Source organism: Cibotium barometz, chromosome 37 (assembly GCF_041138505.1).
Source record: "Cibotium barometz isolate CiBa-2024 chromosome 37, ASM4113850v1, whole genome shotgun sequence".
Taxonomy (NCBI): domain Eukaryota; kingdom Viridiplantae; phylum Streptophyta; class Polypodiopsida; order Cyatheales; family Cibotiaceae; genus Cibotium; species Cibotium barometz.
In genome coordinates this window covers 41421322-41439841 of record NC_141082.1, presented here as the reverse complement: position 1 = coordinate 41439841, position 18520 = coordinate 41421322, and the positions used below count along the sequence as shown (strand labels likewise).

Here is an 18520-nt window from a genome sequence, read left to right as displayed (position 1 = left end):
CCTGGTGCATCATATAGCTCTCTAGCATAAGCATGCCATGCCTCAGGTGCAGTAATCGGAGTACCAGGCTCTCTCTCCTGAAACATCTTCCATGCCCTCTTGTTGTCCTTCCCTAGGAAGAGTTGGTAGATCTCCTCCTCTAACTTAGCCAAGTAGGCTCGTTTCTTCCTCCGCACAAGGCACCGGAACATCATCCTGGCCTGTCGATGAGTGTGAGTCCCAATGGCAATCTCACGCTGTAGCTGTGCCATCAGATACTACATCTCGGTAAACTGATATCTCGGGTACCTAGGTAGATGAGTGGCTGGCCCATCTCTCGGGGATCTACCTACTAGTGTGAAACTCAGGTATGCATGATTGGCTGCTATGCCAATGGGGCAACTGGAAATTGTGAAACCCCGCACAATTAGGTATCAATGAAGGAGATCCCATCAAGTAGTCCACTATGCTCGCTCCCCCTTTAGAGTTCCAGCGTGTGTGAGAGCATCTGATCCTTGCCATCTCGATAGGACATTGTATATGACCAACCCATGTGCACTCTCAAGTGTGAGAAAATGCTTGCCATAATCTGTAATCTCCCCCTCATCCAGTGTTGATCTCTGCAACCCTACATCCTCTGTTGTGATCTCCCGATACATAGCCTCTTAAGTGTCATACAACTCTGTCTGCTCTGTGCCTGTATGTGCATTAAAGTCTCACAATAGTAATATGTCTCCCATGCTGGAAAACCTCATGATATCATCATATAGTGGCATATAGGGCGACTCTTCTGATGGTGCAAACCTGGAGTGGGCTGGGGGAAAGTAGCATACCGCCACATATAGCTCGCGGAGCCCCTCTCTGCATATTCAGACCCACATGTACCTCGCATATGCATCTCTATGTACCACATGTATTTTGTCACGAAGCTCCTCCCTGAAAAGTATTGCCACTCCTCCAGATCCTCTGGTGCCTCCCACTATGCGTTGTGGCTGAGGGCGGAGCACTGATTCCCATCTATAACCCCACACGTCAAGAAGCCTCTTGTTTGTGCACTGATGGGTCTCCGTATACATAGCAATATCACTGTGTCTGAAAGTATCCTCAAAGTATCCTCAAAGTATCCTGCATCTGTTCTAAGGGCTCCATTGCAATTCCTCACCATGAAGAGAAAGGAAGAATAAGTTAATGCAAGAGTAGACGTGAAAGAAGTAGCAGAAGATAGATAAGGGAAGGAGGGAAGGAAGTTGATGGGGAGGAAATGGAAGAAAAACAAAAATAAAAAATTCCCAAAAAAATCAAGGGGGAAAAAAAAACAAAACCTGAAATTTGGGCCAAACTACCGTACTGGAGAGGTTTCGAGGTTTTTAAAAACTGTTTCGAAGTTTCAAGGTTTCGAGGTTTCGAAAGCTAGAAACAGGTTTTTTTGTTACTATGCCCACCATGACCAACCACGTAATCAAGTCGGACTCAAAAAATCCACTATCAACAGCCGCTCCAGGTTTGGTCTCTACAATGGCCCAACATTTGTAGCACGCAACAACTCCAAGCATGGGGTGGAGCAACCAGTCCCTCCAAGAAACGATCAACTCCCTCCATACCGCTAGTAGAGTGACCATACGAGTACCGCTCCAAGAGCCATCACTCCAAACACTTTCTTAGACGACAAGGGTCGTCGTGTGTGTCACCCATGGTCTCCCCCACAAAGTCCCTCTCCACTTGACTGCACCAACTCACTAACGCTCGACTCTTGGTCTGCCGAGTTCTTCCTCCATGCCTTTATTGGTATTTAGGATCACACATATGCAGCTACGGAGGATGAAAGATACCCATGATAGGTGTGTAGGAGTAGAGTGCAAGTAGAGAGAGAAGATGGAACCTCAAGCCATGACAATGATGCACAAGGGGAGAGAGAGAAAAAAAGAAAGATATACCAAGCGTCTATTAAAGACCCAATGGGCCTATGAGATCAAAGTGATACAATAATGTCCATGTCATATCTCATCATGGAATAGAAAAATAAAATAGAATCAAAACAAAGCTATCTCACTGGGGTGATACAAAACTATCCATGGAATCTCGTCATGGAATACCAAGAACATGGAGCATGAGACGAGCATCAGCCCCCAATAGACGGTATACCACTCTCCAAAATATCAAGCATGGGGCTAATGAGTATAGCCAAGAGGTCTCCCTCAGCTACATCACGTGGAAAGGTAGCTCGATGGCAGTGGAGCATCTCCTAGATCTAGAGTTGATGAGGGAATCATGGCTGACGTCAGAGGGACTAGGGGCGTCAGGCATGCTGGAATGTGGAGGCCCGGTCCGAGGTAATTCCTCTCGCATGAGGTGGGTCCAGAGCTACTGAGGCGGGTCCACAAGATCCACTATACGGGTGTCCTCCACCTCTTGGATCCGAAAGAAGCTAGTGATGGTTGGATGGCGAGGGACAGGTCGGGGTGGCTGGGGCCAAAGCTCTCTCAAGAAAGTGTCCGTGTAGCAAGAAGAGCCCTAGACAACCTTGGTCCAGGAAGTCAATGATCCTGAAGAGTGGATCAAATCCCTCACAAAACAGAATGTCAAACCTCACGTGGATTTCATAGTATACTCAGCAACATATGTAATGCTCCATTGTCTGAACCTCTGTGTGGCATAATCGGCAGATCCTCTCCTCCCTGGGTCTCCATAAGGCTCTAAAGACGCGTTCAGCTCTACCTATCTCCACTCTAAGGCAGTGGGATGGAACTTGTATCTAACCAATCGCAATCCGCATGGCATGGGACATGCAAACACTCAAGTAGCCCGGTTTCTACTGGTGGATGAATCCATCCTTGGTGAGCATGAGGAAGTGATCTCTGTAGAAGTGCATCTTCGTTGGGAGCTCTGAAGGTGTGATCCATGTGCAATGGGTGTAGTCTAAAAACTAACACCGGATAACCCAATTGGTGTCCTCATGAGAGAGTTGGAGAAAAGGGGAGTCCAAACTGTACTGAAGGGGGGGAGGGGAGGCAGTCCATGCATAGCCCATATACTCTGAGAGAGAGAGAGAGAGAGAGAGAGAGCACAATGGAAAGAGATTGCACAACACAATGATAAATGAATTATGATAATACTTCCACTGTGTACAATGCTTTTATAGGCATCAAGCGTCATCTTTTGACCTAGACCTTAAGAAGGGTTGTTCATACCTAAGAGGGTGTTCACACCAACGAACTCCAAAATACCCAACAAACCCCCCTTCGGAGTGGAAGTAATGGCTGACAAACCTTCAATAGTTTCTATGCTCCAACATTCATGAGAGAATGGGATCATGACATTTTTCTCTGTCTGTCTCATATGGGACCTTGCTGGCAGCACAAGGCACCCGATTGGTTGAGATTTCCCCCTTTCTTGGTCTGAAAACTCTTTTTGTAAATTAAAAAAACATACTTAATAGAAGTCTCATTTCAGGGAGGGGGAACACCACCACGACTCTCTGTCAAAAAATGGCATTTTGTCTAGCAGGGGATTTTATCTGGACTTTTTCTGGATTTATTAGATTTTCCTTCTTTTTGTGTCTTTGCTGCTGCCTGACAGCCTTTAGGCTATATATAGCTTTGTCTCATCACTTCACCATCGTACCACCTCTTGACCATCTGCTGCTGCTGTTGCTGCTGCCGGTGCATACACCATACCTACTTTATCATCATCGCTTGTCAGCCCCAGCTCATCAGCGTTTACTACTGGCCACACCTTGGGACAGCAGCCCTCTCAGCCACATCCAACACTTCAGCGTTTCATATCAGTTCATGGGACAGCAGCCCTCTCTGCTGCATAGAGCACTCTATTGTTTCATATCTGCTCACCGGACAGCAGCCGTCTCTGCTACAGTAGAGCATATCAGCGTTTTACATCTTGCTACACTTTGGGACGGCAGCCCTCTCTCTACTACATCACAACATCGGGAAGGCAGCCCACTCTCTGCTTATCTTCACCATCAACACCACTCGAGACGGCAGCCCTCTCTGCGCTTCAGCACCCTTCAAGTATGCAGCACCCTTGTCACCAGAGCCTGCACCCTTCGGGTCTTGCAGCACCCTTGTCAGCAGAGCTTGCACCACTTCACCACTCGGGATAGTAGCCCTCTCTGCTCCTCACCACCCTTCAGGTATGCAGCACCCTTGTCACCAAAGCCTACACCCTTCAGGTCTTGCAGCACCCTTGTCACCAGAGCTTGCACCACCATCACTCGGGACGGCAGCCCTCTTTGCTCACCACCACCCCTCAGGTATTGCAGCACCCTTGTCACCAGAGCTTGCACTACTCGGGACAGCAGCCCTCTCTGCTCTTCATCATCACTCATGTACCGCATCACCCTTGTCACCAGAGTTAGCATCCCTTCCACTACTCACTACCACCTTGGAGTGTCTCTGCATCCACCAACGCGAGGCTTCAACACCGACCACCTCACTGAGTGCCTTTGCCTCACATCGACGCAAGCCTTCATCATCGACCGTGCTGCTGCTCCGAGATCGTCTTTGCTTCTGCACTGGTCTTCTATTCAGAGTATCCTCACATCAGAGGGCTCTTGCACATATTTTCACTCACCATCATATATACACTCACTCACCCATTTCATGCTGTGTTGTTTTGCTCTAATCTCTCGTACATATGGTCCTTTCGTCCTTATGCCCTCATGGTATCAGAGCTATCTTGAGCAAAGGGACTAAATACCTCGAGAGCACACAGCATGGATCATCTACCCCCACTCCCGGAGGACCAATTCTTCTCACTAGAAGTTGATTCTCCAAACTCTAATCTAGACCACAAGGAATGGGACTTCTTACTCACAAGAGAGCCCCGTTCAAGATCTTACTTTGCGAGACGATCAACTCATGTGCATCACCTTATCTTCACCACCTTTGCCACCATGATCCCCCTCTCTGACTTTATCAGACTTTGTTTCCAGAGGGGGATACATTCCTTCTGCCAGTGTGTCAGTGTCCATTCTTCTCTCCCCTTCTACCAATGTGTCATCTTCACCACCTTTGCCACCATGATCCCCCTCTTTGACTTTATCAGACTTTGTTTCCAGAGGGGGATCCATTCCTTCTACCAGTGTGTCAGTGTCCATTCTTCTCTCCTAGCATCCTCCATCTTCTCTCCCCTTTTTTGGCCTGGGAGGGGGTTATCAAAAAATAGCATTTTGTCCAGCCCTAAAAAGAGGATTTTATCTGAACTTTTTTGGATTTATTAGATTTTCCTTCTTTTTGTGTCTTTGCTGCTGGCCGACAGCCGTTAAGCTGGCCGACCAGCAGTCCCACAGACTATATATAGCTTTGCCTCTTCACTTCACCATCGTACCACTTCTAGACCATATCAGGTACCATCTACTGCTGCTGTTGCTGCTGCCGGCACATACACCATACCTGCTTTATCTTCATAGCTTGTCAGCCCCAGCACATCAGCGTTTACTAACGGCCACACCTTGGGACAGTAGCCCACTCTCTACTACAAGCCACACCTAGGGACAGCATCCCTCTTTGCCACATCCAGTACTTCAGCGTTTCATATCAGTTCATAGGACGGTAGCCCTCCCTGCTACATAGAGCACTCCATCGTTTCAGTTCATGTGACAGCAGCCCTCTCTCCTACAGCAGAGCATATCAGCGTTTTACATCTTGCTACACTTTGGGAAGGCAGCCCTCTGTCTACTACATCACACCATCGGGATGGCAGCCCACTCTCTGCTTATCTTCACCATTGACACCACTCGAGACGGCAGCCCTCTCTGCTCTTCAGCACCCTTCAGGTATGTAGCACCCTTGTCACCAAAGCCTGCACCCTTCAGATCTTGCAGCACCCTTGTCACCAGAGCTTGCACCACTACACTCGGGACAGCAGCCCTCTCTGCTCCTCACCACCCTTCAGGTACGCAACACCCTTGTCACCAGAGCCTGCACCCAACAAGTCTTGCAACACCCTTGTCACCAAAGCTTGCACCACCACCACTCGGGACAGCAGCCCTCTTTGCTCCTTACCACCCCTCAGGTATTGCAACACCCTTGTCACCAGAGCTTGCACTACTCGGGACGGCAGCCCTCGCTGCTCTTCATCATCACTCAGGTATCGCAGTACCCTTGTCACCAGAGTTTTCATCCCTTCCGCTGCCTACTACCACCTCGAAGTGCCTCTGCATCCACCGACACGAGCCTTCAACACCAACCACCTCATTGAGTGCCTTTGTCTCACATCGACACGAGCCTTCGTCATCAACCGTGCTTCTGCTCCAACATCGTCTTTGCTTCTGCACTGGTCTTCTACTTAGAGTATCCTCACATCAGAGGGCTCTTTTACATATTTTCACTCACCATCATATATACACTCACTCACCCATTTCATGCTGTGTTTATTTGCTCTACATCAGGTTCTTTCATCCTTTTGCCCTCTCTCTCTGGCCACCTATGTAGAAAAATGTCTTGACAAACTCATTTCGCTCATACTCCTAGTCATGGTTACCCTTCTGCTTATCTTCAAGCTCTTGGCTAACAATGGCGCCAACCGTAGGCATGGGAGCTGGAGGACTAGCGACAACCTAAGGGGTCGGTGTGGGAGACTAGCTCGCCACAGAAGCTATTGAGGTAGGGATGGTGGTCTGTGTAGGGGTCTTCTTAGGGCATGCCTTAGAAGTATGTCATTTTGTATGACAAAAGAAACATCACCCCTCCTTATACTCCTCGTACTCTTATCACATCCTATCACATCTCATATGCATCTTATTACATCCTAGCTCATCTTATCACATCCTAACTCTGCCAAAGGCTTTTTGTCTAGAGTAAGCCACGGTCCATTGTTCGAGTTCTTGGATCCAGAGGCTCCTGAGGTAGACCTTGATTGGGTCGAGTTCTTGCCCTTGCAATCGATAGTGGCTGCCTTGGCTACTCCGGGTTGGGAGGTCTTTGGTTTTCCATCTCAGCACTTTGCGAAAGCAAAGGTACCCGAGAAAGAGTTTGCGGCTCAAACATATGCACATCCCACTAGATTTGCGTGTATAAACCGTTAAGGAATTGACATCTTTTGTTCTCATCTGATTTTTGCAACTCTAAAGCCAAGTGAGTGACTCTCTTTGCAAATTGGAGGACTCATTCTGGCGCAATCTCCGATACTCACCCTCAAGCCGCTCAAGATAGTGAGGCAGTAGGAACCGCTTCTTGAGGTCCGTGACAAATTGGTCCCGTTCATAGGCAGCAACTCCATGACTGGAATTTACCTGGGCCCAATGTGTCCACAAAGAGATGGCTTTCCCTTCTATACACCAACTAGCTAACGCAACCTTCTACATAATAGAAGTCAATTTTTTGTTAAGTAAGATAGAATTATACAAAAGGGAGACCTCAAACAAAAGTTAGGGAGATCTCAACAAATTCAGGGCATTATGCTGCCATAAGAGTCCCATCGAGGTCGTGGAAAAGAATATGCCACTGTCCCGTTGTCTCATAAAACAGTTGTGCTTTGATTGCACAACTCTAGAAGATCCTTGTATACGGGTCCAGACGGCCATCACATTGTGAACAAGATAGGTCCTGGATCTCCACTGGTTGGTGGGCAGCCCACCATGTAAAAACAACCAAAAAAAGTAGGAAATTTGGTTCCTCCTATACGAGTGCCATAGTCTCTGTCAAAATCTCCTCTGAAGGTGGGGTGTAATGCCAAATGTCTCCCAGTGAGGCTTCATAGTGGGGATTCTCTAGCTCTAACCAAGCATCAACAACCTGGCATTGTGCATTGTGTAACTGAAAAAAGGTATACTCTTCATGCGGTCAGATGCATCAATCCACTCCCACTCTTCAGGGTCCCAATGTAAGTCTCTGATGGGACATCCACCATAAATCCAAAGGCACCACGAGTGAGTGATTATCCCTGGGGAAGGTTCAGTATACCACCGCTTCCCAGAGTGGCCTACTACTCTCACTGGTCGGATCACAAAACCAGGTGTGACCTCCTGTACATCACATTTATCCAACCGCCATCCAGAATGTATAGAGTAGAAAAGAGGAACCCCATCCTCCTCCAAAATCCGGAGTCCCATCACCTAAAGGGACACACCTATCCTAGTGAGAACACTCAACCACGAATGGTGATGCACACCCATTAAAGTACCAGTGATTCAATGGTTAGGTATAGCTGCATCAATCTATGCAATCCGTCTCTCTCCCTCTGAGCCTTGGAGTAGATACATCTGGGAATCTGGAATATTTTTGAAGTTCTTCCACCCAAGAATGGTCACCGCAAACCTCTCCCAACCTGCCCACTGAATATACCCTGTTGCACCCAGTCGTCTGCCATATGTTGTGGATCAGTCTCCGCAGTTGACCAATGCATCTATGGTCAAAACACCAGCAAGAGGTGATAAACCAAGCTATGGCAAGCAACACTTGGTTTACCACTAAAGCTCTAGAGGCCAAGCCAAGCTTCCTAGAGCTCCAATGAATAAGCTTTTTCTTTATGCTCATAAGCACAAGTGCAAATTGCTGTGCAGGAGTGACGTCTATCCCGACTTGACATCCAAGGTATCTGGCAGTGTGCCCTCTCTCAATCCATGTAAAAGCAACATCCGTGTCCCAATCAATCCTACACTTATGCCAGTTTATGGTAGCCCCTTCTGCCAAACAAAATTCCTCTAAGGCAGTGCAAAAAGAGCATAACCATGTGTAGGATGCCTCAAGAAACATAATTGTATCATCTGCTAGCTCAAATTCTAAATCTGTACACAAAGGCAGTCTCAATCCACATACTCCAATCGTGGAGCGAAGAAAAAAACTCATAGCCTTTGTGACAATAAGATAAATCAGGGGTGCAAGGAGGCAACCTTGTTGTACGGAGAGGGAGATCTGAAAACGCTCACCTCGACCTCCATACGCAATCACAGTGTTGTGAGCCTCCCGACCTTTGGAGCAATCCTGAGAAAAGCCCATGTGAGCAAGCGTACCCTCCAAGACATCCCAATCCACTCTACATAGGATTTCTCAAAATCAAGTAACACTATGGCCAAACACTTATTACTTGCCTTGGCCCACTCTACCGCCTCCCAAAAGGAAATAAGTTGTCAAAGATACTCGTCCCTTGGAGGAATCCATTATGCGTATCATGAATGACTGACTGCAACACAGGGTGCAATCTTATGCTCACTGCCTTAGCAAGGATTTTATACGCAGTACCAAGCAATGTGATAGGCCTCCACTGTGCAATGCTAGTCTTATTACCACCTTTCGGAATAAGGTGGATAAGACCATGCTCCACATATCTTGCAAAGCCACTGTGACCTCCAGGCTTCTCCCCAATCTCATCCTAGAATCTCATGAAAAAGATGGAGACAAAGCTCAAGAAGCTTATACCCGGCGAGGCAACAAATCCAGGCAAGATGTCGACTTTAAGAAACAGGATTGGGTATATATCTGCATCATGAAGCAACGGTTGAAGCAATTGCAAGCGTTGCCCCAAGCTTTCATTCCGAAGTTTCGGCCCGTTTCCCGTCATTCCGTTGAAGCAATATATAGGTCCAGCATTGCAGGATGTATCAAAAGAGTAACAAACAAGTATGATCGATGAGGCAGAAGTCATAGAGCCTGTCACCAGCCTAGACATCTCCCACTACAAAAGGGGTCTGGTGGACTCCAAGATGTCTAAATATTTGGAAAGTACAAGCTAATGGGAATGGGGGATTATCCTAGAATACAAAGAACCACGCTCCTCAAATTTAGGAGAGTTGCTATTTTTGGCCTGACTCCGATGCAAATTCTGTTCGCGTCGTTACATCTGGAATTCAGCACATACCAAGAGTTGGCAAAGTGCCTATGACAGAATGTCTACCAGTTGGGATATTTTTAGAGATAAAGTTTATGGAAAGACCCATCTCTTAGATTGGGACATGTGGCAAGAAAGTGGACCAAAGTGAGACAAGTGACCTGACACTTGTTAGAAAATGGATCAAAGTGAGACAAGTGGCCTCACACTTGTCACTTCAGCTATTGTGTGGCTCTCCACTTGTCATTGTAGCCTTCTCTTGCCATTTATGCTCATGGGATCCCCAAATCTATAAATTGGAGCCTCTCTTCATTAATAGAGGCTCTCTTGCTGCACACTAGCCTCTACCACTGTTACAGGCTGCCCTAATAATGGCTACTCTCTTTCTCTCTCTCTCTCTTGAAGGCTGCCCATGAAGAATACCGGCTGTTGGGGACTGTTTTGGAGGCTTCCATCGCGAAGAAATACTGAAGGCAAGGATATTTAATCATTTATTATGATTTCTAGCCATTGTACTTGTTGTACTAGCCCTTGTACCTACTGTACTAGCCATTGTATTGGCTGTACCAATCCTTATACTTATTGTACTTGCTATACCATCCATTGTATCGACTGTACCAGCTTCTGTACTTGCTGTACGAACCACTGTACCTACTATACTAGTCATTGTACATGCTGTACCAACATTTGTACTTGTTTTACCTGTTGTACCAACCACTGTACCTGCTGTACCAACCATTGTATCTACTGTACCGGTTGAATGGAGAGTTGTACTTGTTGTACCAGCTCTATTGCATGAAGACCCGTGGTTTTTGGGGAAGAATCAGTACCCACACGGAGGTATATGGATTATATTGTTGGCTTGGCATTTCTACAGCCTATGTTCCGGCTTGGTTGCTGTACCAGCCATTGTACCTACTGTAGTAGCCATTGTACTGGCTGTACCAATCCTTGTACTTGTTGTACTTGCTATACCACCCATTGTATCGATTGTACCAACTTCTGTAATACCTGCTATACTAGTCACTCTACATGTTGTACCAACATTTATACTTGTTGTACCTACTGTACCAACCATTGTACCCACTGTACCAACCATTGTACCTACTGTACCGGCTGAATGGAGAGTTGTACTTGCTGTACCAGCTCTATTGCATGAAGACCCGTGGTTTTTGGGGAAGAATCAGTACCCACACGGAGGTATATGGATTATATTGTTGGCTCGGCATTTCTACAGCCTATGTTCCGGCTTGGTTGCCTCGTGTTGGGCTGTGTTGGCATTTGTATATGGATAATCCGGCATCTCCCGTGGGGAGAGTAAGGCTCTCAAAGCTTGTACATGATATTATTCTCCTTGGATAGTAAAATACTCCAAGGGGGGGGGGGGGGGGGGGGGAGTCGGCCCATTCCGGCCTCTATGCGTGTCACACATGCAAGCTCCATTTTCAGCATTTGTGGATGTTTTGTCCAGCTTTTATGGGTGATGTTGTTTGCCTTGAGATGGTTTCAGGGAGAGATGGTTTTAGGGAAACATTGTTTATGGCTCCCTTTATTGGGATGGATTATATCTATGGAGATTTCTTTCTTGGACAAGATTATGGATGAATCTGTCCCAGTTTATAGAGAAGAAATATTTGGATATCTCTAGATATAATGCTTTTATGGATAAAAGTCTACCTCTACTCCAAGGTGTGTGGTTAGCATGGAGTATGTGGTAAGAGTTATGGTATACAAGGATTATGGTATACAGGTCTATGATTTCCTGGACTTCTTTTCTAGGGATTTGGATCCATCCTCAGGTTTATGGATTATGTTTATGACTCCCTTTTACTAGGATGGATTATTCTTTATGGCTTCCTTTATTTGGGATGCATTGGACTTATGAAACTCATGGTTCACATACCCTGTGTAGTGTTCTCTTGTCCTACGTGCTCTCTTGAAGATTGTTTCTATCATGTGTGGGTGGAACAATAGAGAGCAGATGGAAGGGAACATGGGCACTTCAGAGGGTAGTGTGGAGCACAACATACCATGTGTAGAGGGTAGTGTTCTCTTGTCCTACGTGCTCTCTTAAAGATTGTTTCTACCATGTGTGGGTGGAACAATAGAGAGCAGATGGAAGGGAACATGGGCACTTCAAAGGATAGTGACAAGCACAACATACCCCGTGTAGTGTTTTCTTGTCCTACGTGCTCTCTTGAAGATTGTTTCTACCATGTGTGGGTGGAACAATAGAGAGCAGATGGAAGGGAACATGGGCACTTAAGAGGGTAGAGTGAGTTGGTGGCCGAAATGCCTATAAACTGTGTGTAGCAAAAATGCTTATGGAACACCAGGTTATCTATGCCTACGAGTGATTGTTTTATCTTGTTACTTGAGCCCACCTCTCATAAAAGGTGTGTGGTCACAGTACCAACACGGAGTGCAAGTGGTAAAGTGGACATGACGCCTGGTTGGCACAGGACTTATGTCTATGCCAAGGGTCATGTGGACCGATGCCTTGTTGGCAAGAGATTGATTTGTCTCGCCCATTTACTTAGGACATGATTATGATATCTGAACTTATGGGACTGTTTTGTCTCACCCATTTCTTTGGGACATGGATTCTTCAGCTATATTGGATTTTTGAGACTGTCTTGCCTCGCCCACTTCATGGGACATGATTATATCTTGAATATATGGCGTGAAGCTTAAAGTTGCGGACAACTTTTAAGAAGTTGGGGAGGATGTCACCAGCTTGGACATTTCCCAGTATGAAAGGAGTCTGGTGGACTCCAGGATGTCTAAATATTTGGAAAGTACAAGCTTTGGGAATGGGGGATTATCCTAGAATACAAAGGACCACACTCCTAAAATTTAGGAGAGTTGCTATTTTTGGCGTGACTCCGATGGAAATTCTGTTCGCGTCATTACATCTGGAATTGAACACATACCAAGAGTTGGCAAAGTGCCTATGACAGAATGTCTACCAGTTGGAATATTTTTAGAGATAAAGTTTATGGAAGGACCCATCTCTTAGATTGGGACATGTGGCAAGAAAGTGGACCAAAGTGAGACAAGTGGCCTGACACTTGTTAGAAAATGGATCAAAGTGAGACAAGTGGCCTCACACTTGTCACTTCAGCTATTGTGTGGCTCTCCACTTGTCATTGTAGCCTTCTCTTGCCATTTTAGCTCATGGGAGGCCCAAATCTATAAATTGGATGGCAGTAGCAAGGTCGACCAGGTTGTACTTCTGCACATCGGTACAAAGTGTGGGGTTTAAACCTTCAATGAAGGCATGAAGCTTGTCTGCTGGGGACAAAGAATCAATCTCCGGTATCAAATTAGTGAACTGTGAGATGTAAAAGGCCAATGATCCATTTTGGATCAAATGGCGTAGTCGAGATCGTGCTTGAAAGTCCGTTATGAGATCCGAGAGGAAGATATCACCTCCTCTTCCGAGAGGGTTTTGGACCGTTACGCAGGGTCATGGAGTTTGAGGATCAGAGATGCCTGGGATCGTTCCTACTTAAGCTCAAGAGAGACCCTCTTGGCAGACAGGAGACCGAGCCATGATGTACCTAGACAGAGGACCCTCACAGATTTCTTCGGCACCAGCACTAGCAACCCAGCCCACACACCTCCTGATACCTCCTCCATTGGGCCATCAAGGCACCAACCACGCTCCCACGGAGTCACCACTGATAGAGCAGTCATCTTATGTCGTGCTCGTCGGCCACGCCCACCAGGATCCCGACCACGGCATCCTCACCATCGCCAGATCAGAGCCATTATTGCTCAGCACCGGAGGCGCCTACCTCGCTTCTACGACCTCTCCATTCTAGACAGCCCCATGGCGGAGATATTTGATCTAAGGAGAGGGCAACACTTCAAATGATCAGCATACATGGATCTACCTGATATACATTTTTCACTATTTTCTACTCAGAATCATCTCGGAGTCTTACAATTATGTTCTTATAACTGTAAGACAATCAGTTTATTGTACTTTTCAGTCTCATTTAGTTGTTCTCTTTGATGAGACACCAACTTCAGATGTACTCTCAGTTTTGGTCTCATAGGCCATTATGGCCTCTTAGAGACGTTAATATATCATTTCATTTCTCTCTCACGATTATGAAAGGCTCTGCGGAGAAGAAGAAACCAGAAAATGCTCATAAATCAGGCCATACAGCTGCATCTTGACTTTTTCAAGCTGTCCATACAGGTGGGCCTACTTCTACCCTTTTCCACCTGTTGAGCTCATGAAGCAGCTGGGTGTACAATCATATAGCCCAACTGTACCTAGATTTGAACAACCATACAGTTGCTCTTTTTGTGTGCTCATGTACATGCACCTATTGGGAAAGATTTTGGAGCATTCTACCGATGTCAAATTTTTAAAAATGCTGATTTGTGCCTACAAACTTCAACAAACTCACTAGTAAGAGCATTTATCAGAGTTTAACCTACTCTAAATCTGTGTGCTTGACCATTAGGGTCTCCTACGTCTCGACCTAGCACACATCATTGTGTATGGATGCCAATGGAGCATATCTTCTTGTGGCAAGTCACTTAGGATTGGGGAGTGAGGTTCTGGGAGATAACAGCTTTGGAATCGACTCCAATTTCAACAAAACATATTTTCTATCTTTTTTCATTGCATGAATGTCATTGGGATTCTGATGCCAATTAAGCTTGTATCTTGAGAAATCCTTGATAATACAATCATATTACAAGGGGGGGTTGGCCCTTTTCCGGCCCTATTGCTTGTGTCATCTAAATTTGAACATTACTATCTTGTTTGGTAACTACAAAAGGGGGCACCACCAGCCACCGGCTGGAACACTTCTCACGGTTCACCACACTTTCATCTTGTTTATTAGTATTAATAGTTTATGTGTGACAAGATTATCCTCAACCCAATGGGCTCGTGCTCAAGAGTGACCTCAGGTACTAGTTCTTCAGAGAACCAGCTTTCTCGTGCCGTTGGGAGAGAAGAGCCAAAATCTAGTACAGAAGCGCTAGTGACACGCATGGTCCCAGCACACCAATGACGTACTCTCTCTATTTTTTTATAAGGTGGGGATTTCCCGTGACTAGTCTTCTTTGAAGGAATCTCTACACCAATAATCTATACCGACATTCCTATTTCGTGGCATGTTTTCATACAGTACAGTCCGTTCACGATAATCTGGCATTAATGCCCATGGAACTTTGTATAAAACAAAGTACTCCAATAATATACATCAGTAGTGAGGAGAGGGTCAGTTCTTTCGAGTGCCAGTGATAGTCCAATTTCATTTTCAACATTTGTGTTGCTCCATAAAAGTGAAGTGTTTTGAATGTAACTATTTACGAAGCATGTCCAAGAGTGTTCACACCCGTCAAAGTGAATTACAGGTGTCCCAAAAAAAAACAAAACAAACAAACAAACAAAACACACACACACACATGCACAGAGAGAGAGAGAGAGAGAGAGAGACCTGTGCCGTGAGAGCCAAATTTGCATCAAAGAAAGATTTGATTGTTCCTATATCTTCCCAATAATCATCAAAGAGATAAGCCTAGAGTTCAGAAACAGTACACATCAAATCAGGTTCATCATGACATCAATCAAAGAAAAGAACAAAGCACCTGAATATCAACTTACTTGAACATTGTACTCTTTAGCTGACGCTGGTATAATCTCAGAACCAAAATCATTTGAGGTTGGGTATCGCCACCTAAATTAAGTAAACAGATAGGATTAGGCTTCTAAAGCTATCAAAGCATTAAACAGAAACAGTACAATGCTTAAGCACTACTTTTCTTCCCACCTCAGCAGCTTCAGTAGTATGTCAATCCTGAAAACATAAATTCCCATAGATGCAATGTAAGGTTTTTTCTTAGCCTGCTGTGGAGAGAGACCGAGAATAGTTGTGTCTACTTCCTGCACGACAAACATTTGACATTAAACTCTTGCTTACATAAACTTTAAAGAAGGCTGCACTAAATAACCAGTATGTGACATCCGGTGATTATGCACAAACAAGCATGCATGAAACTAACAATTTTGAAAGCAAGCTGATTCTTTTCTAATCACACAATAGGATGCACTAATATTGTACTCTTACCATAGATTTCAAGTCAGCCCCTTTTGGTTTCTCGTTAAAATATAGAACCCTTCCTCTGCCATCAATTTTCATCAGTCCATAATCTGAGGCACGACTGCAGATAGCAACTCAATATGGTTAGCCTTCTAGGATGCTGATAAAGTAAAATTTAACTAAACAAACACAAATAGAACTTTTGTGATGCATAGCAAGCTGCATATACACTTGATTCCGTAATAAGGAGCAATTCAGAACGAGCTTTGGACCTGGGCAGCTTGTATTTGCATAACTTGAGAGTTTCAAGCTGCATTCCACATCACAAGTCATCCCTACATGTTTTACCAATGCAGATGATATCGGATGCCTGTTCAAAGTTTCGTTTCCCTACCACGCATTTCCAATCCTCATCTGGCACTTGTTTCTTTCCTGACCAGTCCCTGACCAGTGAAGCTTGTGCGTGCATTTGTGAGTTTCATTGAAGACAGACGACTCTACCATGCCTTGCATTTGTGAGTTTCATTGAAGACAGATGACTATACCATCATGCCTTAGCTCTGACCTTCCCTTTCTTTTCTTCTTGTTAATTGGATGAAGACCATATATGCTTGTAACCATAAACAGTACAGAAGTCTAGATTTTACAGTGTAGGTTCAACGATAAGTTTTTTAAACACCGTACCTCTCATCTATTGGTACACAAGAAATGGTGATATCTGCACCTGTATCCTGATGCTTCTGTGGGCATATGACAAAAAATGAGAAAAAACCAGGTCAAGGTGTACAGAGCAACCTTTTACAAATGGTTTTGAAAAGCATGATTGGTTTACCTGAAGAAAATCCATATAATCCATACGGTACAAGTGATCTCCTGAAAGAATAAGCACGTGTTGCAGGTTCTTATTTTTCGCATCCTACAACCAGACCAAGAGTTAGACAAGGTACTTGAGGTACAAATATCAAAGAAAAGACATCAATTCTGTACCAGAAGAGATAAAAACTGTAACCTTGACATTTCAAATCCAGCCCATTGGAACGCAGAAACTCCAAACAAATTTACTCTTCAAACAAGAGCAGAGGACTCAATTTAGGTACACTAGTTTTTACCTCAAAAAGCCAAGTGAACTGACGAACAGCATCTGCGGTTCCTTGAAACCAATTCATCCCTGCTTCACCAGGAGTTTGAGTTGCTGCTAACACCTATGCCATCAGGCCATAGAATTCGAGTATTCAACCAATGACAGTCCATTCATAAAAGAAAACAGCTACTCTTCTTGGGGTTTCTCTAACTTGGATGAAATTGAGATGAAAGAGTGTGCAAAGGATTGGCACTGGGGAGCAAGATCAAACCTCAACAAACCCATCTCCAAAATGTACTCCATTGCCAGAAGAGTATGTCCGTGCCAAGTGTCGATTAAGCGAAGCTGAGTTAAACTGAGTGAGTATGTAAATTTTATTGATTCCACTGTTGATACAATTGCTCATGGGCACATCTATCAACCTGTATGCACCACCGATTGGAACCTGCTGAAATATAGAAAGTAAGTAAACATACTCTTGATAAATCAAATGTCAATGTTCGATCTGTTTATTTTGAATGCATTATTGATGCCAACTTAATATGCTTGATTAAAGTTAAAACGGCACGTAAAAATGATTTTTATGACAGAAACTCACGGCTGGCTTTGCTCTTCTTCTGGTGAGAGGGAAGAGTCGAGTCCCTGCTCCACCACCTAGAATGATAGATACAACTGATTTTGGGTCTACCCGTGGTCTTTCAATGGATGCAGGTGTCTGATTCTGAAATGTAATATGGGACAAAGACAAAGCCATTTAAGTAGAATTCCATGGTAAAGCAATCATTTCTGTAGAAATTAGAGACGCCTGTTAATAAAGCCATGCACCAAAGAGCAAGTTGAACTGCTATGCTGCACAAAAGGATGCTACTGCAGTCTACTATGGATGGCTAAAACTTTGCAGTAGTCATGCTTTTGAATATCTCTAGCTATAACTTTCCTATAGTCAAGCTATCAATGTCTGTCTATGGCCAAAACTTTGCAATAGCCATGCTTGATCTCGTTGAACTTTGCAACAGCCATGCTTGATCTCGTTGAACTTTGCAACAGCCATGCTTTAAGATCTTTAATAACCTAAAAAACTAAGCAGCAGCCATGCTTTCGTCTGCTCAAATACATGCACAGCCCTCCTAACCTTATAGTAGACTATGTGATGCGCATTTGCTCAAATGCAATTGTCACAGATTCTAATCAGTAAGCAGTACAAAACTATCCATGTAAATTGCATTCTCATTAACTCCAAAACATACGTCATGCAAGTAGTAGTTAATGCAACCCTGTACCTAAAACCATGGTTTGCAATGCTCAAAAAGATTTGCCTCAGTTAATATTCTGTATCTGCATGTCATGTAGGGTAACTTCGATGCACAAGCAAGTGGGAAGACCATGCATACATCAGAGCCTTATTTTAAAAACAAAAAATGGATGTTGTAGCGCTCTCTCTCTCTCTCTCTCTCTCTCTCTCTCTCTCTCTCTCTCATGAGATTGTCAAAGCAAAGATGGAAGCTGCACCAGTGGTTCCCGAAGCCCTGTTCAGGTCAGTGACATTTTTGCAGAGGATATGGGATCTCCCCAGACAGAGATACCCACACCTAGCACTCATCTCTTC

The 18520-nt window shown here is 44.9% G+C and overlaps 1 protein-coding gene across 1 annotated transcript in view; it reads right to left on the bottom strand.

Annotated features, from left to right (window-relative positions):
* The window catches only part of LOC147617275 (glucose-1-phosphate adenylyltransferase large subunit 1-like), a 38540-nt gene that overhangs the window by 16452 nt on the left and 3568 nt on the right, over positions 1-18520 (bottom strand). Inside the window, exons 2-10 of the mRNA XM_086776908.1 lie at positions 17513-17635; positions 17186-17359; positions 16943-17035; positions 16666-16749; positions 16518-16573; positions 15861-15954; positions 15564-15676; positions 15398-15470; positions 15231-15311 (exon numbers count right to left, since the gene is read on the bottom strand). Of these exons, the coding sequence (XP_086633034.1) occupies positions 15231-15311; positions 15398-15470; positions 15564-15676; positions 15861-15954; positions 16518-16573; positions 16666-16749; positions 16943-17035; positions 17186-17359; positions 17513-17635 (891 nt within the window). The remainder of the gene's footprint in view (positions 1-15230; positions 15312-15397; positions 15471-15563; positions 15677-15860; positions 15955-16517; positions 16574-16665; positions 16750-16942; positions 17036-17185; positions 17360-17512; positions 17636-18520) is intronic.